Source organism: Sceloporus undulatus, chromosome 9, assembly GCF_019175285.1.
Source record: "Sceloporus undulatus isolate JIND9_A2432 ecotype Alabama chromosome 9, SceUnd_v1.1, whole genome shotgun sequence".
Classification (NCBI taxonomy): domain Eukaryota; kingdom Metazoa; phylum Chordata; class Lepidosauria; order Squamata; family Phrynosomatidae; genus Sceloporus; species Sceloporus undulatus.
In genome coordinates, this window is record NC_056530.1 from 13653618 (window position 1) to 13680368 (window position 26751).

The 26751-nt window shown below is 43.0% G+C and overlaps 1 protein-coding gene across 8 annotated transcripts; it reads right to left on the reverse strand.

Moving 5' to 3' along the window:
* Positions 1 to 2543: 2543 nt before the first annotated feature.
* SPOCD1 (SPOC domain containing 1) lies at positions 2544 to 26509 on the reverse strand. 8 transcript variants are annotated; one of them, XM_042441040.1, is made up of 18 exons: positions 26475 to 26509; positions 24629 to 24692; positions 21583 to 22238; positions 19054 to 20587; positions 18471 to 18524; positions 15700 to 15804; positions 15121 to 15205; positions 14909 to 15010; positions 13108 to 13225; positions 11996 to 12155; positions 11178 to 11294; positions 10615 to 10740; positions 10309 to 10402; positions 9595 to 9736; positions 8034 to 8184; positions 7174 to 7263; positions 5594 to 5780; positions 2544 to 4189 (listed from the first exon to the last, which is right to left on the reverse strand). In XM_042441040.1, exons 3-18 carry the CDS (start codon positions 22065 to 22067, stop codon positions 3174 to 3176), a joined length of 4566 nt encoding a protein of 1521 aa, XP_042296974.1. In that variant the 5' UTR covers positions 22068 to 22238; positions 24629 to 24692; positions 26475 to 26509; the 3' UTR covers positions 2544 to 3173. The 8 variants fall into 8 exon arrangements, with proteins under 8 accessions (XP_042296974.1, XP_042296970.1, XP_042296976.1 ...); XM_042441036.1 differs by having other exon boundaries at positions 19048 to 20587; XM_042441042.1 differs by lacking the exon at positions 18471 to 18524.
* Between the last annotated feature and the right edge of the window lie 242 nt (positions 26510 to 26751).

Here is a 26751-nt window from a genome sequence, read left to right on the forward strand (position 1 = left end):
GAAAACTCGATGTTGGGTCCCAGAGGGACCCAAGACGACTTGCAGATAAAACCTTTAAAGGACCATTTTGAAACAAAGAAAATGCACTTCATCCATATATATTTTTTCTCGCGGTGGTTGTGCGCCTTTGAGCCGTTTCTGACTTACGGCGACCCTAAGGCAAACCTATATACACTGTATTTCCAGTGTGGATTCCTTTATTCAGCAACAAAAACAGCGGACTATTATAATCCTCTTCAAGATTGATAGTCAGCCTTGATTGCAAAAGCAAGCCACTTAATGGAGTTATTTTTAACGCAAGGCCTGTGGAACAATGGAACGGGAAGATTTTTCTTTCTACTGTATCTCCAAAAAGAAAAAAAATAACCCTATAATAGCATATTATTATAGCAATCTTCCACTTGGTTTGGAATGATTTCCCCTCTGCCCAAACATAGCGGTGTCCACTCCGAACTTTTCTTTCCAAGCCAGAACGCTGGTAGTTATGAAGCAAAGGAGGAAACAATATTGGAGGAAGAGCAGGATGCAAAAATAATGTCGTAAATTAAATCTCTCTCAAGGATGTGGACAGGTTTGGGCCTTTTTCCTTGGACTGGATACAAGACATTTCAGCCCCCCAAAATAAAGTTTCCATGGTTTGCCACTTCCCATATGATCTGAAAGACCCAATCTCCAAATAGAAGTCAACCTGAATTGTAATAACTTTGGAAGAGGACTTTCTTCCAAAGCACCTTCACCTGGGAGAGAGCCTTCTTGGTGGCTGCTCCCAAATTGTGCCATTCCTTCTCTGAAGTCTTACTGTTGTCGTCTCTTTCTACTCACAAGATAAAACTCAGAGTCGTGTGAATGAAACCATCCAATGTTCTCCTTCTCAGGATTGCAATGGCTGGGCATGAAGAGATGAAGCCATCTTTTACGGTACCTGCTCATTCATTGTGCGTGGCTTTATACGTTAACAACAAAACCTCAAACGAAAAAAAGGCTTAATGTCCCAGATCTTTAAGTCCCCCCTTTTTTTTGTTTTACTTTTCAGTTTAAGCCATTAATATTTTCCTGCCGGTTTTACTCCTTTTGCTAAGCTATCCTGAGGACCCAAATGTTGGTGCCTGTGCATTTTGGGCTTAGAAGGAATGAAGGAATGAGACATAGAGGAAGAGACTAAGTGTCTTTTAACTACAGTGGTTAAAAGCTCGCTTTACAATCCCCAGTTGTCCAATAGCCGCATCTGGTAATTAGAGTCTCTCCATTACAGCGTTTGGGGGGGGGGGGGGGGAGAGAGATAATTGCCCTTTAAAAATGACGCTCTTGTTTGTTGTGGATGCTCCAAGTCAAACTTTGCTGCTTGGTTTTGTTTTCCACGGGCTCCAGTTTGTGTTGGTGGGGACTGGGGATGCCTACGGATGATGGCTCTGGGAGACACAGGTGGTCCTAAATGCAAACTTCCGTTATCATAACCGCTAGGCTTTTTTGCAGCGGGGCTGATCTTTCAGCCAAATTGAACCTTGGCTCTATAAGGGGCATTCAGACTGAAACACAGTGATGTATTTAGTCCAAATCTCAAGTCACGTCTCAAGCCCCTGCAAGACACTTTCGAGTCTCAAGTGTGGTAGCCAACTTTTAAGGCAGGATGCATCTCCCAAGAAAGGAACAGCAAGTGCATTTGGTAATGGACTTGTGGTGAGGGTCGAGGTCCACTTGGCGCATCAGAGGGTCCTTCTAAAGCTTTTCAAAAGATTTAGGATCCTTCCATCTCAAGGCCCATTGCCCCACACATTTGCTGTTCCCTTCCAAAAACATGCCCCACACTATGGAGGCAAGCCAGAGAGGGGTTGCCATTGCCATCATCTGAAGCTGAGAGAATGTGACTTGCCCAATGTTACTCAGATGGGTTTTAGACTCAAGCGGGGAATCGAACCCCAATCTCCAGAGTTGTAGTCCCAACACTCAAACCGCTATATCTATAGGCTATTTAATATTGTTTTAACCTTATCTTTTTTGTATGTTTTAGCAATCTGTCATTTTACTTGTATCTCTCCTTACTCCCTTAGCCTTCTTCAGCACCCTTTTGGAAGCGAAAGGCTGGATATGAATGAAGTGATGGATTGAATGGGTGACTGTGAAGCGTGCCTCCTCTGTTCCGAGACTGCCATTTAACAAAACAGGTGAAATGAATTTTTGTTCAGGCTCTGGAGTGACTGGAGGTCATTTTAGGAGGTAAGAAATGAACTCCCAGCTAGAGCTCCCAGAAGAACTGGCTAACAATACTGAGAAAGAGTATTTCTCTCCCTCCCTGCTCCTTTGACCTGATGCGACAGAGGCATCTTTTCTAAAGCATTCTGCTTTCTCCTTCTGGCAGGGAATGGGGACAAGATTGCCCTCTGGCCCTTCTCAACACTACGATTTTAGATTTTCCTAACATTATGTTATCTACAGCTCTGGAAAGCCACGTTTTTCACGCACCCATCCCCAAAAGACATGCCAAGAGCTCCTGGAGCCCACATTACACGCAGGGTGTCTGTAGCTAAGAAAGCAAAAGAACCGCGTCTTAGAAAAATAAGAAGAGCTTTATTGCTTCAACGTAAGTTAACATTTAAAAAACCAGTAACAACCAGCAATCATCTAAGCGCAGATCCAATACTGTGGTAGGTTTTTTTTCCCTCTGCCTTCTCCTTTGCTAAATCCACCAATGTGTGGATTCTGTTTGCAAACCAGTATTCTGCAACATGAACTATCTTCTTACTATTGTATTTTTAAAATGTTTATTGTGGTTTTAAGTAACACCACACTCCCCTCCAAAAAAAAAAAATGAAAAATGGAATGGGAAGAAGAAAATCCAGGAGAAAAAAATGAGGAGGGGGAAATATACTGGAGGCACCAATGGGCCCTGTTATGGTTAAGGATAGGATACAATACTAAAGGGTTAGTTTTGGCATACAGCCAGTAGGCAATGTTTCCAGCCGCTCCTCATTTCTCTCTTTCTCAATCACTGGGTCTCAATCATTAATCAGTTAAGGTTATTTATATATTGGTTATTCTTAATAGCTGGCTAACTACTCCCCCTGCACATTCTTCATTCAGTTAAGCAAAGCTCTTGACCTCTTTTTCAGATAACATGGAGGATTCTTTCTCCTGGTTATGCCTCTGGCAAGTCCACTGTTAAGTGAGCAGAGATGTTAAGGAGCAGAAGAGGGCTGCATCTGTCCACTCAAAGCAGACAAGAGCTGCTGAAGCTGGGCATACGTACCATCCTCGTGCTGAACTGGGGGGATTTCTAGCCCTGCTAAGGTCTGAGACAAAGCAGAAGTGATTTCAGCTGGCATTATGGGAAGACTGACGGCAGCCGGAGGAGGTGGTGGTGGTGGAGGTGGTGGTGGTGGTAGTGGCTGAAGCTCCGGTATCTGTACGTTGGAGTCCAACTGGGCCATCTGCTGAATGAGGCGTAAAGTTTCCTCCACAACCGAACTGGATTCTTCAGCAAGGGAGCCAGTGCAAAGGATCTGAGATGAAGGTAGAACTTGAGACACGTTGCAAGAAGGCACACCTTCAGCGGACAGTATTCTGGACAAAACTGGGTCCTTTACATCTAGGGCTTGTGCTCCACTGGGTCCATACTGATCTGGACCAACAGCCCCCGGAAGCAAGAGAAGTCCAAAATTGTTCCAGAATTGTGAAGGGTCAGAATTAATGAAAAGTTGCACCTGATCTTCACCCTGACATGGCTGTGCGCCCACAATTTCCAGAGGCAAATTGCTCAGCTGCCCTCCAGGCCAAGTGGGGCCACTGAGTGACTGGACAGACTCACCTAAAATGATTGGAAAGGCTTCAGCAGCTGGCCTTTCAGGGTGCAAAACGAAAGGCTCTCTATGAAGTGTCTGTGTGTCAAACCCTTCAGGGATGCTAAGGAAAGAACTGAGCGTGAGCGGCTCTTGTACTGGCATCACAATCTCGGCTTGGTTCTCCCTTCCATGGATGAACCCACCTTCGGACAGAGGTCCCGGCGCGCAGGGCTGGCCAATGCTTTCTTGCGAATGGGAAGGAAGGTCCACGCATCTGGTTTGGATGCTGTCACTAAAAGTGACAGTCTTCTTGGCTTTTGGCACGGGACTGGTCTTAGCTTCTAAAGCAGTTCCACAAGTTCTCTTAGGAAGAATTAACCCTAGCAGCAAAGAAGGGTGGGATGGATCAAGCCCTGCATATGGAAAAAAAGCAGTGGAAATTAAATCATGTACATCTAGTTCTAGTTACAAACTGGTGATAAAAGCACCAGAATCCAAGGTGCTTAAAATAAGTGCTCTGGCCCCAAGGGGTGCACAGAAACCAACAGCAATGTGACATTTTGGAAGTCAAATCAGGTCTGAGGGAGAGAAAAGCAAACTCGTCTAGGATTTTTAAATCTCAGAGTTGTAAGACAAGTAGGCCAACTCACTGGCAGTTATTTCCCCTTTACTCAGTGGGAAAGAAGATGTGCTCCTGCTTTAGAACATGTAACCTTTTGAGAGCTGTTTTTTGCACATATAAAAAGAAATTTGATGAGGAACAGAAGAATGCAATACTGATCTTTTCTATGAAACTTTACTACATGAAGAATTCACTCCAGCCTCTTTGCCTTGACTGCCTCCCCTCACCCTCTTGCAACGGCCCTGGGTAAATAGCACACTTGGTAAATGGGCACATGCCTTTCTAGCATTTTGCAATGAGAAATAAAAAAAAAATGAGTCCACTCCAAATGTCGACAAGGAAATTTTAATATCCGGTTGCAGGAGGACAATCTAATGCCATGCCGTCTCAAGATGCAAAGGTCACAGTGAATAATATAAAAGAAGAAGAAGAAAAATGGGTGGAGGAACAATTTAGGAAGACAAACTTTTTGGAATAATCAGCCTGCAGATACCCAACAGAAACTCTGGTCAGACCCAACATCTGGGGAAGACACAGAAATCCAAGGCTCCCTTCACTGCCTTCTTCTCAAGGACCACTGCTCCCTGCCAGATGCTGTTTTGCAAAAAATAACTAATATATCTCATTTCAACATTATCTGTTCTCTGGAGCTATAATTGGGTTTGTTTTTTTTTAAAGGAATACATACAGAGTGCCTTGGCAATCTTGCTGCTGTTAGCAAAAGGCCCCGGCTCTTTTTGAAGAGTTGTCCCAAGGGAAATCTCACTCCCCAAACCATTCAGCATCTTTCCTCTCATTTATTTGCCTTATGCCTCCTGCCTATCAGTGTCATTAAATGATTCCAAGTTTATGTGCGCTGAGAGGTGAACATTTCCCTGTTGCTTACTCCTCCTCCCCCAAAGCCATGGTGCCCATAATCTTATAAACCTCTATTATGTCCTTTCCTCCTCTGTTTTCTTTTTTTCCCCCCAAGCTGACAAAACTGCTTACACAAACAAAACTCCTTGCAGAAGACAAATGACAGCAGAGTAGCCATATTAGTTTAAAGCAGTGAAAGGAAAACAGAGGATAAAGTAATGATTTACAGTGGCACAAAGTGTTCCTCTCAGAAGGGTATCCACAATGGCTATTAGTTGTTCCGACTCCACCACCCCAAGCCTCAAGAGAAGGAGATAGGCTTGTTAGGGGTCCTTACCTGGGCCCCCAAGTGGGTGAAACTTAGAAGGCACAGGCTGGTAGGCTGCTAAGGGCACCATGAATATCTCCATCTGGTCGCTGTCCACCACGCCGTATCTCTGCTTGTTGTTCAGGTAGGTGTAGAGCATGTTGTAAGGGTTGGAGTCTTTGGGCAGGCTGGGTTGAAATCGTATCACACCCATCTCCTTCAAAAAACAAAGAAAAAGGAGGAAGACCATTATCACAGAGCAAGAAGTGTTGCTGATAAATATGGTGAGACCTACTGGATTGAGACATAAAAGCATTCCCCTTAGGAAGGATGAATGCAGTGCAACTCCAACTCATTGCAACTCCAACTCAGAACAGACATTACAGATGAAAGCTTACATGTCCCCCTTTTTCAAATATCTTGGGAATAAAGGTCTCCCACAAAAGGACACTGGAACACCACTGTGGCTTCAGTCCATCCCCCAGGTCAGGGCAATAAACTATCCCATCCAGTATCAGGGTGGTGGGAGAAGGAAAAATGAGTTGCTGAGTCCACAACCTGGCAATCCTCTCTGCTTCTCAAGTGAAGTTTCCACCTATAGGTTTCTTCTACAATGGAGGAGAGGGCTAAAGGCTGGCATCTTCCCTGGTGGCACCTCAATGGTGGCTGATGACCTCCAGAGAGCTAAATCTCCTTCAAGGAGGGAGGGAAGGGGAAGATGCTGCCCAGGAAGGAGTGGGGATGAGAGGAGCATTCAAATGGGGTTCAGCCTCCCTGTTACATCGCTCACAGTAAGAAAAAAAGGTCTTCAGCTCTCACCTATGCCTTATGGTTTTGCTTGTTTGTTTTTAAGTCACTAACATTCAGCCCCTTTCTGTGGACAACTCCACAAGTAATTCCTTCACTGGTTAATGAATTAAATAATTGCAAACATATTCCCAGCTATCTGGGGCATGTGAGTCCGAAAGATAGAGGTGTTGGCCTCCTTATCTAACTGCAAGGATTTCTGCTTCTCTTTTGATTCATGCTGTGCCCCTTCCCTGGCAGAACACAGCGGATATCTTACTACCGAATTCAGCAACCGCACACACACTTCGTAATACAATGCTACTGAGCTGTATACCTACAGTGCCTGAGTGCAGTTCATAAAGTATTCAAGAACAGCAATAATTCTTGAATGATGGGCCCTTGGACTAAAAGACTGAAAGGAGGCATTAAAGGATTAAACCTCCTTGACATTTCAGGCAGCCGTAATGAAGCCACACCTCAAAAAGCCCTGCTGCTTACCCTTTCAAGCAAGAGCATCTTGCTCCATACATACTGTTTTGGGGCTAACCTCCTCTTCCTCCTTCTCAGCCTGTATCATTCCTTCATAAAAGAACATGATCAGTGGAAAAGCAGCCTCAATGAGGGAACTTCCCCACAGAGCTGCATCTGCCCAGAAGGAGTCTCAAGTAGCACAAATCTGCTTCAGATGCTAATTGGGGTCTCAGTCTTGCACAAAAAGGGCTGGGCAGATGCAGAGATTCAAAAGCACCACTGTTATTATATCAGCAAAAGAACCAGAAGGCAAAAGGGAAAAGGGACTTTTTTGAATGTAGATACTGTACCTTGCTATTTGCTGGCCATATGCTGTCTAAATAGGCCCAGACGTCCTCTGGAATAATGCAGCCCTTTGACTGAAGAAGATGAGGTAAGTCCTAGAGGAACCACAAGGCGACAGAGAGGGAAGAAAGGGGTGGCAAAGGGGATAGCTGTGACTATCACAGAAAAGACATCCACAACAAGCCTGTGACACAATTTGCCCACCTGACAACACAGTTTATCTAATGTAAGTGCTAAGCACACCTTCTTTCAGCAGTTCTTACAGGGATGTTCTGAAGCAGGCAAGCAGTTCAAAGCCAGAGGAGGAAGCAGGAGGAGGCTAAGAGAATGATGCCTCCTAATGAGCTGCCAGGAGCGGCGAGATTTGAACCAGCAACTGCTGATTTCGTGGCTGAGACTATTCGTCACCAAGCCACCTTCTAGACTGCAAAATTATTTCTAAACATGTTTTTAAACTGTTCAATGGCCAAAGTGCTTGCATATCCCTGCAACATCTTTTTTTAGCTTTCATGATTATAGAAAGGACATGCACAACAGCATCTCACAGACTAAAAAGGGGCAGGAAGAAGCTTTGCCTTTTCTTTTTCTTGATGCTCTCCCCAGCTAATAAAGCTACCTTTATTTTATTTTTATTTATTTATGTCAGGCTTTATTGCCTCTTGATCAAGGTAGCATGCAGCAGGAAAAAATTTAAATAAATAACTAAAAGCCAATGAAAACACTCGGGGCGTCTCATTGACAATAGCTCAAAAACAGATTCTAAAAACAGCTTTCATAGAAAGTTTGCAGTTGCTCAATTCCTCCAGAGCGATTAACCTCTGTCCACCCCCCATCCGCCTGTCAACCCAGTTTCACGGGAAAATACCTGACAGAGAAGGCAGCTTGAGCCAGAAACGGGATAAGCTTTTGCCAAAAATTGCTTTATACCAAACATTTGGATGAATCCTTTCCAGATGGATGAGGGGCTGGCCTGCTTCTCCACCCGCCGTTTCTTGGGGATGTCAGGTGAGACGGAACTGAAGAAAGATAGGGAAGTTTGCAGATCAAATTCTGTTCAAGTGCCTCTTTGGATAGAAGGTTAAGGTATGCATTTTACAGAGGAACAAATGTTCCAGAATAACAATATGTTGCCATTACCCCCTCCTCCCCATTTGACGTATTTATTATTTATTACTTATTATTTTACTTATTTATTACTTCCTCCTTAACTGTACTGCTGTTCCAACCAATGTTTAATAAAGACACATATGTTATCTGTGTCTCTAGTTTTCTGCCAAATGTTATCACAAGCTTTGGTTAGAAACTACCTGAACATTATTCTTGTAAAGTGCACAATGCTCTCCCTAGTGGAGCATCCATGTGAACATTAAACACTAAGTAACAGAGGCAAAAATGGGTTGGAAGGAACAGGAAGCGGATCAAAATCCAGCTGGCAAACCCCTATTGTATAAAAAGATCCATTCTTCCTCAAGTGGCAAAATATGCCAGTGTACTTGTTTAATCTTGACATCCACTCATCTATCCTATGGCATGTGGGGACTGCCAGTGTACTTCCACAGGTGCAGCTCCAGTGATGCCTATGAGTGGGCATGCTAGACACAGCAGTGGGATCTGTCATTTGTGGTAGCACCACACTTCTCTGACAGAGGAGGGTAAATACATCACAAAACTACAAATCCCAGAAATTTCATAGCAGTCAAATATTTCTATAGTGTAGATGCAGCCTGAGTCAACTGCCAGAGAAAGTTCATTTCCACAAACGTACAGCTTGTCTACACCAGTGAAAGTAGTAGCTTCAACCCAGGCACACATGGTTCCCCAGGATTCTCATGCAACGCGGTGCTCCTTTTCCAAAAATCAAGAGAAAAAAGAGCTACCTTTTTACCCTGCACTCACATGGAAAATCCCAATCGGCGGTGAGGACACAGCCAATTGGCCGGAAATATTCCCCACTATAGGACACATGATGATCATAGGGCCACCCATTTCTTCCGGGTCACTCCAATCTGGCCAGCGAGTGTGGCTTTATCGGAGTCACCGCTGACTGGGAAACTGCGCTGCAGCTATGGGTCGAAGACACGGTTTCCCACCAGTGTAGACAAGACCAAAGACTTGGCGGTCAATAGCTATAGAGTGTTCTAAAACAGCAGACTAAGCTGACCTCAAAAAGCTCAGACTCCCTTCTAAAAGATTTCCAGTGTAGTTTTCCCCCTTACCCTTGCAAAAAAAGGAAAATGGCAATGATGTCTAAGTGTCCCATCAAACTAAAACATTTCTTAGTCTAATTGGGCTGTGTGTGTGTGTGTGTGTGTGTGTGTAAGAACTGAATGTATCTCTTGTTTTTAAGTGTTTTGTTATTTGTTGTTAAGTGTTTCAAACCTTCACTTGTAAACTTCAGAAGGTTGCAATGTGCATGTTATACAGACCTCTTCTCCTGTAAAGGTTTCCCTCGTCCCTCTGAGTCCGTGATGCATGGACTCAAATCTCTTGAGGTATTTGCTTTCTGGTTTAAAGTACGTTTTTTTGTAGGTGGCCTAAAGTCCATCTCACTACTAGCAGTCATCTTTCCTGTAGAATCAGAATAAAGAGGGTTATTTCCCCCCATTTACACCTTCAGATATTCTGTAACACTTTTGCAGAATCCTTGTGGTCAAAGGTCAAAAGTACATCCTTTTTATCATTTAGATGCCAAGATTAACTTTAATTTTTTTAATTCCCAAATGCAAAAGTTTATTTTGGCACAAATGGGCTGGGCCCCTTCATCCAGTACTCCCCAAAAATTAATCCTTCTCTAGTCCAATCCCTCCAGTTGCTCCATCCAACAATGCCCACAATCTCAAGGCAGCGCATTCTTGTGTATTTCTCTCCAGCAACAAAGCATCATGTGCCTGGTAAGGACATGCACAACATCTCTAGGAACTGGCCTTGTTGCAATGAGAGAAAAGCAGCTATTTAAAAGTACATATATTTTCCCCTTGTTTCAACAGTGCTGCCACTAGAAAAACATCTGACAGATTGCACCTTAAATCCCATGTCTCCTCAGTGGGACCCAAAGTTTCTTACTGCTACGTTCTTAAGTCATTTGGATAGAAAATTCACAGAGGCCAAGGTGACCTTGTGCTTTGCCCAAGATTACTTACCAGGATGTTTTGAACAATCTGAGTTATCTCCTGGGTCTTTTTCAAGCTCCATCAGGCTAACAGAACTAGATTCGCCCTCAAATGACTGTGATTTCTTAAAAGAAATGAAAGATAATAAATTATTGTGCTCTTATGTTTTAGTTCTGTCATGTAAAACTGGATCCCCCTATTAAGCAATCTGGGTATTCATCGAGGTCACCATAAGTCTAAATGCAACTTGAAGGGCGATACACACATGCACATGCGCACACACACAATGTGCTCAATCGGCCACACCCATCTGAACACCCATTGCCACCTACTTACAAAGATCTCCTGGGCTGTCAAGTCCTCCTGTGTTTCTCTGTGTATCTCTACGATTCCTTTGTGGGTGAATTTTTCCATGCAATGCTTTGGTGCTTCTTGCTCCTCTTTCTGTATAATGTCTAACACCTGCAAGGGGCACAGTGTTATCAGCATGGCTCCAGAAGTATCTTTTTTGGGCTGCTTCAAGCACCCTGTTTTTAGTTAGGTTCCTAAGATGGTAGATGGGTGTTAACCTGTGTTTCTCGAAACAGCGTTATACATGGCTGCATGCTAGGAAACCAGGACTGACTGTGATTCCTAGAGCAGGCACTTAGGGATGTTTAAAGTGTGGCACAATTCTAATATTTACTCGCACGCAGTAAAGTTTTAAGAAATCAGCAGATGTGCAAAAACCAATGGCTGTTGGGCTTCTAATGAGAAACATCCTTTTCTTGCAATGATAGTCTTCAGGTCTAGTTTTCTATACACAGAACAAGTCAGAGACTCGGAAAAACTTTGGGGGCCAAGCTAGACATTTAGTAGTTTCACCATCTCCTTTTCCCAGGTACAAATGAAAGACTTACCCGTTTGTTTTCTTTGGCTCTCCACTCTGCAAGTTGCTTGGGTGCCATCTCTAAAGAGTTCATCTGAACGAGTCTCTTGGGAGTGATCTCTCCCAGGACCACATTCTTAAAGAGGGGCTGAAAAAAACAAGAAAAGGAGGCAGTGCTTCGAAGAATATAATATTAGATAGATAGATAGATAGATAGATAGATAGAGAGAGAGAGAGAGAGAGATAGAGAGATAGATAGATAGATATAACACTGACCCTAGAAGACGGTCCAAGGGTAGAGCAGATTTAGGATGAAACAGAAAAGAAACTGTCATATACACAAATTCCTCATCACCAGTCCAGTACCCCAGTATTCTAGAACGCTGTTTGGGTCTGCCCAAAATTCTCTTTGCACACTTCTCCAAACATGTCCAAGCTGAAAATGGTTCTCAGAGACAAATTAAGGAGTAGAAAAGTATTCCTTTCAGGCTCATCCCTGGCAGGTATCATCAGGTGACTCAAACAGCAAGAGCCTGGGGAAGCCACAGGTCACCGCATCAGCGACCCACCACCCAAACAGAACAGAGAGGACAAAGGTAAAAGAGAATGATTTGTCTACTGAGGAATCTCCACCAGCAGAGCCAATTAAAGAAACCCTTGGTGATTAGACATATATCTTTAAAGTCTAGCGAGAGAATTAAGATTAATGGGTAGCAAGTGTTGCAAAGGGTATTAGTAACAGAAGAGAGCAAGAGGTCTCCCTACTAGCCCTGCACCACAGTCTTGGCTTAATAAGGAGGAGCGTGTTGCTCATTAAAGAGGTTACAAGGCAAATAAAGGATTTCTGACCCGATTTCCTGGCGATTTCAGGTTGAACAGCAGGCTGCGATACTTCTTTTTATAATGCTGGTCAACACAGCAAGAAAGCTTGAAGATCTCCCTCTCCACTTGCTTTGCAATCTTGGAAACTGTACTTCTCTCCACATCCAAGTCAGGGGAGGCATCCAACCTGAAACGCAGCAGGCAAGGAAAAAATGTGCCGATTACTCCAATGCGTCCATATGGGGCCTGATTTGCAAATACCGTTGTCGTTTTCAGGTCACCTTCTCACCAGTCAGAAGGCCATTGTTCTCTCAAGACTTGCCAGTTAAAGGCCAAAGGTGGCTGTGTCACATAAGTGTTATGTGCATATTTATTTCAGAGTAGGCCCAGATCACAAATCTTTATGAGGACTTTATACACTTGTCCCTCCTTATTCGCTAGGATTAGGGGCACTGCAAATAACAAAAATAGCACATTTTTACCTGAGAGGACACCACTCTAGGAATCTCTAGGTCCTCCAGTGCAACTCTGTGATCAACGTCTAACAGACACTAACCATAGAATTGCACCAGAGGAGCTATAAATGCCTAGTAGAGTATTCTCTCTGGGAATCTCTAGGTCTTTCAGTGCAACTTTTAGTTAAAGTTGACCACAGAGTTGAACTGGAGGACCTAGATATTCCTAGAGAGAACATATTAATGAAATCCATGAAAAATCAAAGCTGCAAATATGGAGGGATACAGTATATAGTTATTCATTTATTTATAGGGTTACCCCACCCTGTAAAAAGGCTTGAATTTGAGTATTCTAGAAGAGAGAAACTTTGGAAGGATCAATTTCGTAGATCAGACAGATCTACAATTATAGTATAATGGCTAGAGTCTGGGACTTTGGCCAAAAAGATCTGGGTTCAGCTCCTCCCTTAGCCATAAAACTTACTGATAATCTTAGCTCATTCACTTTCTACCTTTGTCATCCGGATAACTCTACTTATGCCAAACCTGTTCTCTTTGAAAGAAATCTGGGGTGGAAATGTTTTACACATAACAGTAAATCAAAATGAGTCTCAAACTTACCTTTGTCCTCCTATAGTATGAATCAGAGACCCATCCTATATGCACTAGGATTTGCAGGCTTACCTTTTCTGGAGTGTTGCCCTCAAGTCAGCCACAACCTTATCACGACATTCTTCCTCAGTCAGGGTGCGAACTACTGAACTATTCAGTCTCTGACTTCTCTTCTTTGAGTTGCTATCATCTTGGGACAAAAAAGAAAGAACTTCAGATTCTCCAGCTTTCCCCCCCAAGGAACTTACAAAAGAGAAATGATAGGCAGCCCTAGCAATGACCATTTTAACAGTTTAAGCCTTTCCTATTATCAGTAGTTACGTTTTTCAGTTGCAACAGCTGCTGGGAGGGGTATCTCCAATAAACAGCAGGATTTACTCCCTTTCCCCAAGTGAACGTGGTGGAAGGATTTAGAACTTTTGCCCTCTTAGGTTAATTGAGTATCTGTGCAAGGACCATTCTTGCACAGACTTATATTACAAAAAGATCTCAGTAGCTCTTTTAAACCTACAAATCCAACCTCAAAAGCCTAAGTAGTAAACAAGGTACTTAGATCTTACATAGGCTGGTCTTTCTAAGCCCTTTTTTGTGGCAATACATGCACACATCATCCCTTTTTCTTCCAACCCATCCCAGGTTGTCACTCTCTTTCCCGAAGGGCTGAATGATAAATGCGTCTGACTTGCTGCTTTATGTACTTCTCCCCCAGCTAGTACCTCCACTGTCACCAAGATGTACTGGAGGATTTTGTTGCGGAGTTACAAAATGCTGTTGCTTTTATTCTATATTACTGAGAGCCAATGAAAGATTTTTTTAAAAAACCCACTTTGCAACCTCAGTGCAAATGCAGTGTATTTATCAACACCGTCTAATCTACTTTATGTATTTCAGTGGCTGAAATGTAGGGTTTTAAATAGGTTGAGATTTTTCCCTTTCCAAACCTCTGCCTCAGCTTCCTAAAAATAACATGTAAGGGGTTTTATAAAATCCATTGAATGAAAAGCATGAGCCTCAGTGTGTCTTGCCAGTTGTTCTCCTGAGTATAGCAGGACTTTCATCAGTTTGGTAACCAAGGTGGGCTTCCTAGAGTTATTATGACCACTATGATGAAAAGTACACAGAATAAAGATCTTGCCCTCGTCTTTGTTCCATCCCCAGGAAAGCAAAGTACCAACAGCAGGGTTTTCCCCCTCGCTTTTTCTTTCAATGTCGAAAGTGAAGCATAAAACACATAACCCTTAACCACTTCAGACAAGGTGTAGTATAAGCGCAGCATTTCATTTTCTACTTTGAAAGAAAAAGGGAGGGGGGAAAAAAGAAATTCTTCCCTGACAAAATCCTGGATCTGCTACTTCTGACTTCTAGGACATCAAGAGGTAGCTTTGTAACAGCTAGCTCACAGGTAATTTTCTGGACACCAAGAGGGCTTTCATCAGTCTGAAGAAGCTTGGAGATTTATCAAGTGATACTAAATTGACAACTGAAAGGCCTGAAATTTAGAAGATGGTGCAAAACATGTACGCCGTAAACCAGGCTCTGAGCCAAGCACAGTCACTGAAGTGAACTACCTTCCAGATTAGGACTGCAGGGACCTTTGGTACCTCCATTATTCTCTTCTTTTGCTGCATCTACAGGTCAGATTAAGGATTTTGTCATTTTCGGGTAAGCTAGTATGGTGTAGTGGCTTGAGAGTTGGGCTATGCCTCTGGAGACCGGGTTTTGATTTCCCTCTCAGCCATAGAAACCCACTGGGTAACCTTTGGAGACATACACTCTCAGCCCTAGAAAACCTTAAGGTTACCATAAGTTGGAAAGGACTTGAAGGCACAGAACAAGTTTTCAGGCAATCGCGTGTGTGATTCAGTTCAGAGACCTGGAGCATGGAGACCCTGGTTCAAATTTCTCACTCTGCCACCAAGTTTTCTGTATGACTTTAGACCAGTTGTTACTTCTCCTGCTGCCCCATTCCATAGGGCTGTGAGGAAAAAAATAGGGTTATCCCAGCCTGCCCATCTATCATGAAGGAAAGCATTGAAAACAAAGCCCTGGAAGCTTAGTATTTTCATCTAATTAAGATTTACTTACCTAAATTTGAAAATCTGTTTGCTGAATATAGCTTCCGTTCACCTTTGCTACACGGGGACAGACTAGCAATGCTGCCTTGGCTTTCCTTGAGTGGCAGGAATTTCATTGATGATGGATAGATTTTCAAAAAGGAAGATGGAATTAGTGATTCCTCAAGCAATTTTACAAAGAAGCAACAAACAAGAGCCCATGAATGAATTTGTGGCCCCCCTTACTGTATTTGTGCCCCAAAACTAAAACAGCTATTTGTGTATTAACATATACGGATCTGATTTCTAAACTAAACTCATCTTGAATGTTGAGAATATAAGTGTGGGCTAGGAGAAATAGCAACAGTAGCACTAGAGACAGGTTTGCAGAAGCTCTTACACATGTTAACAAGCTCTCAGCATCACCGCTAGGGCAGAAAGTGGCCTGAAATGTATTCCTAGCCACTAATTTAATCATCCTTCCCTGCAAAGGACCCTTCGCAGTGATCAAAGAAGCTGCCATTAGCTGCTAATTGACTATGCCATTATTTCATTGCGCTGCAAAGTGAAGTGAAAATATCTACACGGCATGAGACCTAGAAATGTGCACCTGGTCGCTGGAAGACTTTTCCAACTCTTTCAGCTTTTCCAAACCGAACACGTCACGGTTATCCATGGGAGTCCCACGAAGCTTGACCAATGGCCCAGACAATTCCTGGAAGAAGAAGGAAGAGGAGGAAAACAACAAAACAAAGTCCTGCAAGTGCAAGACGACCAGATAGCGGGGGGGGGGGGGGGGGGGAGGCCAAAAATATACAGTATTCCATGTTGGACAGAGACAGATATTGCCTAGCAAGCTCCAGAATAGGGAATGCACAGCATGAGGTCTTGATCTGTTTGTGCTTGTAATGTGGACGTAAAACAAAAGCTAACAAAAATGTTCAGTTCCATTGTACATGCCTAAATTCTAGCTAGCTGTCGAGCCGAAGGGAGAAGCGGGAGATATAAATAAAATTTATTATTATTATTATTATTATTATTATTATTAAATTTTGCTTTATCCCTGGGCTTTAACATACCAGCAAGTCAAGAGACATGCTCAAAGACACTTTAAGCCACATTCTGATTGTTATTACTTTTACTGTTCTAGTGTCAAAGCAAACTTGGTTGGCGCCTGGCCATCCCAAAGCTGCTTCTGTACATAGGTACACACCTCCATAACCATTCCAAGTGTTCAAAAAGGCACAAAGAAAGCCCGGCTAAAGGATCACAAACAAGCAGAGCTGGGAAACACACCGGGGAGAGGTCTCCATGCACAACAGGTTTAAAAATCAGTTACAAATGCAAAGCCCAGTTACAACACTGATATACAAAATGATATAATTAGAGAAAGATAGATTAAGCAGACAAAAAAGTGTGACATCTGAACAGCACACAGACCGTTCTCAAGGGAAGAAGAATAAGTCCACAACACTCTGAACTGTCTCTCCAGGATACTGATATTTATCAACTCATTATGATAACTAATTAGGATCCATTTTCCCACCACCGGCGGCCTATTTCACTTCGTAATTACTACAAAGATGCTCTTGGAAAACCTCTGCAATGTCTCACTTTTGTCTCGCTTCCATCTGGCTCTCGGCAAGGCAAAGCAACCTGCCTCAGAGCAGAGCAAAAATGCTTTCACCTCCTCTCCCTCTGCAGATACAGATAACAAGAAACCTGTGGCGGGCTTTTTAATGACAAAGACAACACTCATTCCAACAATCAAGATGTGAACATTTCTATTAATGTTCGTTTTAAAATCTGCACGGCCTAAATGCTGATATTTGAATGAGGTCAGACTGTGCACCCACACAAAAATGCAGTACCCAAAGCATTATACCTATCCAAAGTATTATTGAATCAAACATACTGAATCAAACAGGTTTGGTCAAACGCTCTGAAGATGTGTGTACCATGAGCTTTCTCTAACTGGACAAGGAGGGCAATGCCTGCCATTTTGCAGTGAGTGGGTGCCTTCCCCAATTTCTACTTGGAATACACAGATTTCTTCTCACATGCCCCTTTTGCATCTCAACATCCAACACCGACTGAGAGCCGGTTCAGACATTACATATCAGCTCTAAACAACTGTCACAGAAATGGTCTGCTTATGTGAACAGCGCAAAGTTGAACAATCTTATTGAGGGAAGCCACAGGGATGTGAAAAGTACTGCTCATAGAAGATCTGCATTTTCCAACAGCTTCTCCAATGCTAACTTGCTAAAGCATGTAAACCACCTGTGTGACCAGACAAGCATTTCCCAGTATCAAAAATTCTTTTTATCAGGAAATCTGGCTTTCAGTGCTGAAGTATCTATAAGTCACATCTTGTAAGTCACAGCCACTTTCCATCTATCTGTATTGCAGACTGAAAATCCAGTTGTATCAGACTCTTATGCATACTATAACAAACATACCTTAACTGGCACTAGCACTATCCATTCTGGAGCCTATGCCCAACTCACTACACATAGACACTACATTGCCTGAAGTTCACATTCATCATACTTAATAAAATAATAATAAAACCTATTATTATTATTATTATCAGTCCACATGATCAGAACAAAACTTGCTGTACACATCAGTATACAACCCAGCCCACAGTTATACTAGTTGCCTTGAAATATCTGAAATGTCACCATGCGGAAGATGGAGCGAGCGTCTTTTCTGCTGCTCCAGAGACTAGAGCACAAACCAACGGGTTCAAATTACCAGAAAAGAGATTCCATCTAAATGTTACAAAGACCTTCTTAGCTGTTAGGACTTGTTCAACCGTAGAATGGTTTGCCTCAGAGGGTGGTGGACTCTCCTTTCTTTGGAGGTCTTTAAGCACAGGTTGGCTGGGTCACTTTCAGAGGTGCTTTAGTTGTTTAGTCCTGTGTGGCAGAGGGTTGGATTCGATGGCCTTTGTGGTCCCTTCCAAATGTAAGATCCTATAATTCTACAATGCAGGGCTCTCTTCCACTGCCTACTAATAACTTCATTACAATTTGCATCTATAGTTGACTAGTGTTAGCTAAGAACAAGGCATTTATGATATCCATTCAGCAGTTATTCTTGGGGAGCAGACACATTTTTATCAGAAGCCACTGCTTCATGTGTGTTGAGGCATGAGGCCTTGGTCAACATCATTTCTTAATCATTACATGTTAAAGGACTTCTGTCCATCCAGATCATAGAATCACTTTCAAACTTGGAAGGAAAAAATGTTAACGCATGTAGCAGTACAGAGCCAATTTTGCACTGAAATTAGGCTCCTGCCGTAATGCTTGCCAAACCTAAACCAGAGCCATAAAGGAATGAAAAAGGTGGAAAGGAAGGAACAGAACGTACGTAAAAGACAATTTTGGTGCCCTGAGACTGACGTGGCTGCAGGCCTTCTTCTTCCTTAGACAGAAAAAGAACACACCAATTATAAGCCCCTTTCCAGGCATTTTTGTCTTCAAGAACGCTCAAGAACCGTTTCATTTGAGCATCAAGTCCAAAAAAGACAAAAGAGCGTATGTGCGAAGAGGTTCTTTCAATCTCTCCTCCGTTAAACAGCTCCCTCCCTCCTCCCGATCTGAACTGTTTACAATGACTAAAAACCATCTCCAATTTTGTTTTAAAAGATCCAAATGTTCAAGTCTGCTACTCCACAAGGAATCTTAATCCAGATCAGTATGGTTAGAAACCTTTTGTTTAGCAGCAGCACATGCCTTCTGTAAGACAGGACAGGAGCATCCGCAGTTGGAGAGATTGTCCCCTCCTGTCCTGGTTTGCTCCTGTTCCCTTAACCATTCTTAAGATTATCTTTCATTACCTTTGCACCAGGCTATACTATAGTTCAGCGTCAAAGCTCCCCTTTCACTGTGAAAGGAGAATTGCCGCGAATTACCGCTATCCATAAAGACAATAATTATAAGCATACTCCCACAGGACTCTTTTCTTTGTCAGGTCGAATATTCGCATTTCCTTCTCCACTGTCGATGTCTCCATCGCAGCCCGCTTCATTTGTCATAACCGCAGTGTCAACTTCCGGTGACAGAGACGTTGACGTGTCTTCCAACGGAGGACTATCACAACCACGATCAAAATTAATATATCCATACTCCAGGTCACTGTCGTTCTCTGCGGCATACTCAGGAACATGATCATCTAAGACTCCATCCAAGTCCAGCAGAAACAAGCAGCTATCTGGGTTCCTGCTCATGGATACGGACTCACTTTGGTTTACCGTTTCCTTCTCCTCTACATCCACCTGCTCTTTACTAACTTCTCCATCCAGCGCATTGCAATCTGGAGCAATTCTTCCGTCTGTGAATGTCTCTGTTTCGGTTTTGCTTGAACTGTTCTCGTCGAGATCAAGTTTAAGAGGATCACCTAAATGTAACAGAACAACCCGAGGTTCAAATTCACAGTCTCCCTGAAGTATGTCTTCATGTCCAGTTTCAGAGTCCATTTTGTACATGTGAAAGGGTCTATCACTAAAAACAGAGGAGAGATTTATTCCACTGGGTTGGCCAACATCCTCAACATTGGCTACTTCAGAAAACGTTGGACTGTGTGTTTCTGGGTACTCTTCTGCTGTGTGACATGTATCTTCCCCATGAACCTCTTTATCCGACTCGTTCTCATATTCCATGTACAACTCAGCGGGTTTGGATGATGTGGTCTTCAGGCTCGGCGACCCAGAAATCAGAAAAGAATCTCTCTGCCTGCTCTCTGTTACTTTTTCATTCTCTTCTATATGACCCGCGACAGAATTTTCATGGTCGGCGTCTATAATAGAAAACCTTGCAAAAACACCCTGATCACATAACGCGGAAATCTCTAAAGCGCTGAGTTGAGTGCCAGGTTTTGCAATGTTTATTCCCACAGCACCTGATCGTCCAGAATTTTGTGCTGGTCTATTCAGATCCAGGTCCCTTTCTACTTCTACTTCGTCCACTTTTATATTTTCCGGTGGTCTCTCAGCATTTTTTACTGGGAAGGGATTCCCTGAATGTTTAAGAGAGCTGTTCTCCAACATATCATGCAGGACAACTTTCAGTTTTTTCCAAAATATAGCCTTATCTTCTGGCAGTTTAGATGGCGGTTTCTTTGCATTTGGAGGTTTTAAGCAATACCGAGGCTTTTCTTTTCTTTTATATATGTCCTCCAAAAGCACACTACATTCTTTTATTGTTACATGTGCATTTATACTTTCCCTTTCGCTTGAGAGAGGTTTGGACAAACTTTCAGATTCAGAGCATGTCTCTTCCTTAAAATTTCTTTTTTTAACATCAAGACCCCATGAGAAATTCTTTTCAGGCACTACAGCTTCTTGTTCCAAGCCCTTCTTTCCGTCGTGTTTAACAGGAAAAGTTAGCAGTCTCTTATACTGTCCTTTCTTTGAAACGTAGTCATTATCAGATGCTCGCTTCCCTGTTTTGTCTGCAGACTGCTCCTTCTGTGAAAGGCAGGGAATGCTGTGGTAAAAAAGAAAAAGAAGGTTTCATTCTGCTAATGATGCAATATATAAGGCACAGCCCCACTTAGCTTTCATTTATTGTCCCTTGCCATCCCTTAATCTATTAAATCTGAAGCCAGAAGTAAATTCGTATCTTTAAATGTGGATGTAGGCTCCCATTGAGTGTGAAGTGGGAGGCGCAAATACAGATTGCTTTGGTTTTCCGTTTTTAAATCGATCCTTTTATTAGCCACGCTAAAGCCACTGTCTGAGCTGGACAGGCAAGGCATAAATAATAATAAAGGCTTAAGAAGGATGTAATGCTAAATAATCTGGCATCAAATACTGCCAGATTATAATACAAAAGGAGGGGGGGGGGAAATGACTGAAGGCATTGACTCCAAAGCTAAACTTTGCAACAACACCCACCTCCCAATTTTGATCAAAAACCATGACCATCCCAGTTCAGTTCTGCATCTTTATCTCACTTCTCTGCAAGTATCCAAGGTCCAAAACACACTGCAGAAATAATCCAGTCTGAGACCACTTTAACTGCCCTGGCTGAATGCTAGGGAATACTGGGAACTGTGGTTTTGTGTGATACTGAGCCTTTTTGGTTAGAGAGCTCTGGTGCCACAATAAACATCTGAACTTTTCTGGACCAAAGCTTTTTCAGGAGAGGACTTGCCGACCTTCCATAGCCTTTGGCTGCATCTGCACTGCGGAAATATTGCAGTTTGGCACCACTTTAACTTCCATGGCTATGCTATGGAATCCAGGGGTTTGTAGTTGGTTGTAGCACCAAAGCTCTCTGAATATCTCACAAAAGTACAGTTCCCAAAACTCCACTGCATGGAGCCATGGCAGTTAAAAGTGGTGTCAAACTGGATTATTTCTCCAGCCCAGATGCAGCCAAAGAGGTGTAGAACTGGGATGTGGAAACGTAAGCAACGAAGCAGAAGCCAAAAGTGCCAAGCAATTCAATCCTCCAATGCTTTATGGAACGGGAATCACCTGAATATTTCTCCCCTGCTATCTTCTTCATCAGAAACAACTGGAGAGGTGGAGCGAACCCCCTTCTTCCAGGAACCCAAACACCGTTCAGAAAAACCAAAATTAGCAGTATGGCTTCCCATTTTGGTCTTACGGCTGTTAAAATCAAATGTTTTTTCAGCGACGTCGGGAACGCCCGGTCTCGATCCCTTCTCTACAGTTTCCTCCTCTGGGCCAAGTAATCTCTTATAAAAATGCTTCTGTGTCCCAAGTATCTCAGTCTCCGGAGACCACAAAACGTCTTTTTCCTGTTTAATACAGTTTTTGCCTTCGATGCCGTCAAGAGGGGTTAGCTTCACAAAACATTTTTCGTGTAAGGCTCTTCTGATTGCTTTTTCAGCAATATCTGACATTTCAGAAACCTTCTCAGCTTCAGTGAAATCTTCCTCAAATCTTACTCTTTTAAGCTTCCTCTTTTTGGCATGATTATCTGGATCTTGTGGCATCTCGTGGGCATATATGTTTTTGCCACCAATATTCAGAATGAGCTCCAAACCATCACTGCATTGATCTAGCTTATCTGTTGTCGCTTCTCTCCATTTCCTCTTGTCGTTCTCCCAACGGTGCCTTTTCTATCTGCTGCACATCCTTACTGGTCAGGTCTCACACATAAAGAACTATTTAAAAGGAGGGAGAAAGAAAACGTATTATAGTAGCGGATACTTACATTTAATATATATTCAACAAGCTATTCCACCTAACAAATACAGCCGGCCCTCTACACTTACAGCTTTGACTTTTACGGATTTGGTTATTCGCCAATTTCATTAATATGTTGGCTATAGGAATCTCTAGGTCCTCCAGCGTGGCTCTATGGTCAATGCCTGCCAGATGTTGCAATGCAAAGCCAAGAGATAGGCATTTGCAGGTCCTCCAGTGCAATTCTATGGTCAGCTGCTGGCCACAGATTTGCACCAGAGGACCTAGGAGTTTATCACATGGGAGGAATTTCTCTTAATCTTGAATGAAAAGTAAGTGGGGCCAGAACACATTCACCTGAATTCGCTAGTTCAGCAAATTTACATGAATTCGAATTGCATTCGAACTGACTTCCCATTGCCCGAAAATAGCTTGACAATGTCCGAACTTGTGTGTGATCACCTCTCACGCAATAACGTTAAATCCCATGATTGCGTTCGGATTGCCATTGGATTTCACTTCCAATTTCCCTTGTCTGATAACGTCCCTAGAGATTCCTAGAGGTGTTTTATCAGGCTAAACATAAATAAATATAGCCTGCAGCCCCTGGGATTCGTTGGCAGTCTCCCATCCAAGTATTAACCAGAGCTGAGCCTAATTAGCTTCCAAGTTCGGATGGGATCTAGTGCTTTTAGGGTATCTATGTGTGTGTGCGTGCATATATATATATATATATATATATATATATATATATATATATGTTAGGGTTAAGGTTTCCTGTGAATATGGAAAAACAACCAATGACAAAAACACCATGTTTTTACCGGAGAGGACACCTCTCTAGGAATCTCTAGGTCCTCCATTGCAACTCTGTGGCCAATGTCCAACAGACACTGACCACAGAGTTGCGCTGGAGGAACTACAAAGGCCTAGTAGAGTGTTCTCTCTAGGAATCTCTAGGTCTTTCAATGCAGCTTTTAAAGTTGACCACAGAGTTGCACTGGAGGACCTAGAGATTCCTAGAGGACATATTAATCAAATCCGTGAATAATCAAACCCGCAAATATCACAGCTGCAGTTATGGAGGGATGAATGTATACACATACATGTGTATATGTGTGTGTTTTTCAAGTTTCCTATCAATCTCTGGTGACCCCATGAATTTCACAGGGTTTTCTTAGGCAAGGAGTCATCAGAGGTGGTTTTGCCAGTTCCTTCCTCTGAAATACCTGGTATTTGATGGCGGCCTCCCATCTGAGGACTAACCAGGGCTGATCCCACTTAGCTTCCAAGATCAAACAGGATCTGGAGCCTTTACAGGATGCATGTATGTAGCCCAAGGCAACCCTATGGATTTCAGAGGGTTTTCTTAGGCAAGGAATCCTATTTGTTGCCCATTCTGAAATACAGCCTCCTCCAGCCCTGGCGGTCTCCCATCCCAGGACTAACTAGGGCTGCACCTACTTAGTTCCCAAGATCAGACAGATCCAGTGCCTTTACAATATGTGCCTTCAAGATGCCTGCCTAAGGCAGCCCCATGGGTTTCAGAGGGTTATCTTAGGGAAGGGATCCTCTTTGCCACCCAGTTCTTTCCTCTAAAATGCAGAGTACAACCCCCTGGTCATCCTTGGTGGGTCTCCCATCCTAGGGCTAACCAGGGCTGACCCTGCTTAGTGTCCAAGGCTAGCCAGGATCTGGAGTGCCCTCAAGTTGGTTGTCAACCTATATCGGCCCCATGGATTTCAGAGGGTTTTCCCAAGCAAGGAACCACTCTGAAATCCAGCATCCTCCAGACCTTGGTGGTCTCCCATCCCAGGACTAACCAGGACTGAGGCTACTTAGCTTCCAAGATCAAAAAGGAGTCGGGTGTCCTTACAAAACACATATGTAATGTAGGTGCCTCTGAGTCCCCTGTCAGCTTATGGCGACCCCATAGGTTTCAGAGGGTTTTCTTAGGCAAGGAATCCTGATTAGATTCCAAGATCCTTGAGAATATTTAGACCTGTCAACTTATGTGGAGAGCTGGGGAAGAAATACATTATTATTATTATTATTATTATTATTATTATTATTATTATTATTGGTGACCCCCCCACCAATTAATTTCAGAGGGCCTTCTTGGAGAAGGAAGCCTCTTCAGTCCAAAACTCACACTGCAGAAATAATCCAGCCTCAGACCACTTTGGCTCAACCCTAGGGGATTCTGGGAACTGCAGTTTCTGTCAGATAACTCTAGGGCCACAACAAACTACAACTCCCAGGATTCCACTTTGATTATTTCTGCAGTGTGTTTTGGACGTTAAAGAGACTACGATGATGGTGATGATTTTGCCAGTTCTTTCTTCTGAAATACAGCCTCCAGCAGCACCTGGGATTTCGTCGGCGGTCTCCCCTCCAAGGATCAGCCAGGGCCAACCCTGCTTAGCTTCTCCCTGTGTGAGAGGGGGGGGGAATCAAGTGAAATTAATTAATACAAGCACCATTTAATAAAAGAAAATTAAAAAATAACAATAAAAGCCGAGATGTTTTAATATCTAAAACGTTAGATATATATAATATTATAATAATAGGATATTTTATATATATATATATATATATATATATAAATTTTAAATATATATTATATATATTTAATAATATACTATTTTTATAAAATATATAACACATATATATATATATTATTTTATATATATTATATATATATATATATATAAAATATATCCTCCTTACTTCAAAAATTTGAAAGAAAAACGGTCAACGAAGCCCCGCCCACCCCCCCAGCATGTGTCTTTCCCCGCGCGCGCCTGTGGTGCGCAAGCGCGCGCCGCTCCGGACCTCCACCTCCTCGGTTTCGCTGCAAGGGGCGGGGCAGATCGTCACGTGACACAGGCGATACAGCCCTGAGATTGGGCATTGGAGGAAAGGGGTGTGGTCAATGCCGAAGCGAACGAGAAACAGCCGCCCCAGAGCTAGAAGCCGGAACGTTCTCTTCTGTTTTGCGTCACAGAGAAAGGGGCGGGGCTTAACCTTATGAGGAGAGCAGAGACCGTTGGCGCGGTGGATCTTGTGCGCATGCGCAAGCGGCCTGGACTAATATTCCGAAAATTTCGTAACCTGGGTATTTCGTATCCCGAGGTACCACTCTAGAGGGAAATTAAACCCTCAGGGAAAAGGCTCTTTTGAGGACTCAAAATCCCAGCATCCTCAACTGAGAGTTGTAGTCCCCAGAACAAGAGAACCTTTTTTCCTTCTGGAGGTCTAAAGTTCTCTTTTTTTGGACTACAACTCCCACTGGCTGGCTGAGGATGCTGGGACTTGGAGTCCCAAAAGGCCATTTCCCTCATAAGTGTGTTCAAGATTATTTATACCAAGAGTAAGCACAAATAAAAAAGGAGAGAACCTGAAGAGAATGGGTCCAATGTTATCTTCTTGGACTACAATTCCCAGCAGCCTCCTGAAGTTGATGGGAGTTGGAGTCCCAAAACTAAAATTTGCCCCCCAAGAATATTAAGGACTATAACATATAAATAAAAAGAGTCACCTTCTAAAGCAGTGATTCTCAAACTTTGGTCCTCCAGATGTTTTGGACTTCAACTCCCAGAATTCCTGGCTGTTGGCCAAGCTGACAGGGGCTTCTGGGAGTTGAAGTCCAAAAGAGCTGAGGGAACCAGTTTGGGAATAACTGGTCTAAAGTTCTCTTTTTGGACTACAACTCCCAGTAGCTGCCTGAGGATGCTTTTGGGAGCCCCAAAAGGCCATTTTCCCCCACAAATGTGTTCAAAAATATTAATAACTATAGTAAATAAATAAAAAGAGCCACTTTGACGTGAATATAGAGAAAGGAGAATTGATAGGAAAAGGTCTCTTTGGGGACTCCAGGTCCTAGCATCCTCAAGCAGCTGCAGCAGGGAGTTGTAGTATTGACAAAGGGAACTTTTCCCAGCTCTTTCTTTGAAGCTTATATTCAAGGAGTGTGTATATACACACACACACACTCTCCAGGTCCTAGCATCGTCAAGCAGCTGCTGGGAGTTGTAGTTTGAAAAAGAGAACTTTTTCTAGCTATTTTCTTGAAGATTAAAGTCCTCTTTTGGGATTTTGGTGTCTGCTGCCAAAACCCAGTGGATGCCAAGGGTCCACTTTGTGTGTTTTGTGTATTTTGTGGTGTGCCTTCAAGTCATTTCCAGTCTAAGGAGACCCTGCGGCAAACCTACCATTGGGTTTCCTTAACAACTTCCTTCAGAGAGCTTTGCCTTTGCCATTGCCATCCTTTGAGGTTAAGAGAGTATGACTTGCCCAGGGTCACCAAGTGGGTTTCATCATGTCCGACAGGGGATTCGAACCCTGTTCTCCAGAAAGAGATGTAGATATGAAGAAAAACCATCCTATTGTAGAAGCAGAGTTATTCTGCGCCATTAAAGGAAACTTGGTCAGCCTGTCTCGCGGATGGTTGCTTTCAGATGCAACGCAAGTCAAACGTAAAGAATTTAA

Bases quoted from the DNA above. Each gene is read 5' to 3' on its own strand.
- SPOCD1 (XM_042441036.1), bottom strand. From the start codon at position 22,067: ATGCCACAAGATCCAGATAATCATGCCAAAAAGAGGAAGCTTAAAAGA. The intron at 12,156-13,107 runs GTAAGCCTGCAA...GCTGCGTTTCAG, and splicing joins AGGGCAACACTCCAGAAAAG to GTTGGATGCCTCCCCTGACT. The intron at 5,781-7,173 runs GTACAGTATCTA...TGTTTTTTGAAG, and splicing joins TATGGCCAGCAAATAGCAAG to GAGATGGGTGTGATACGATT.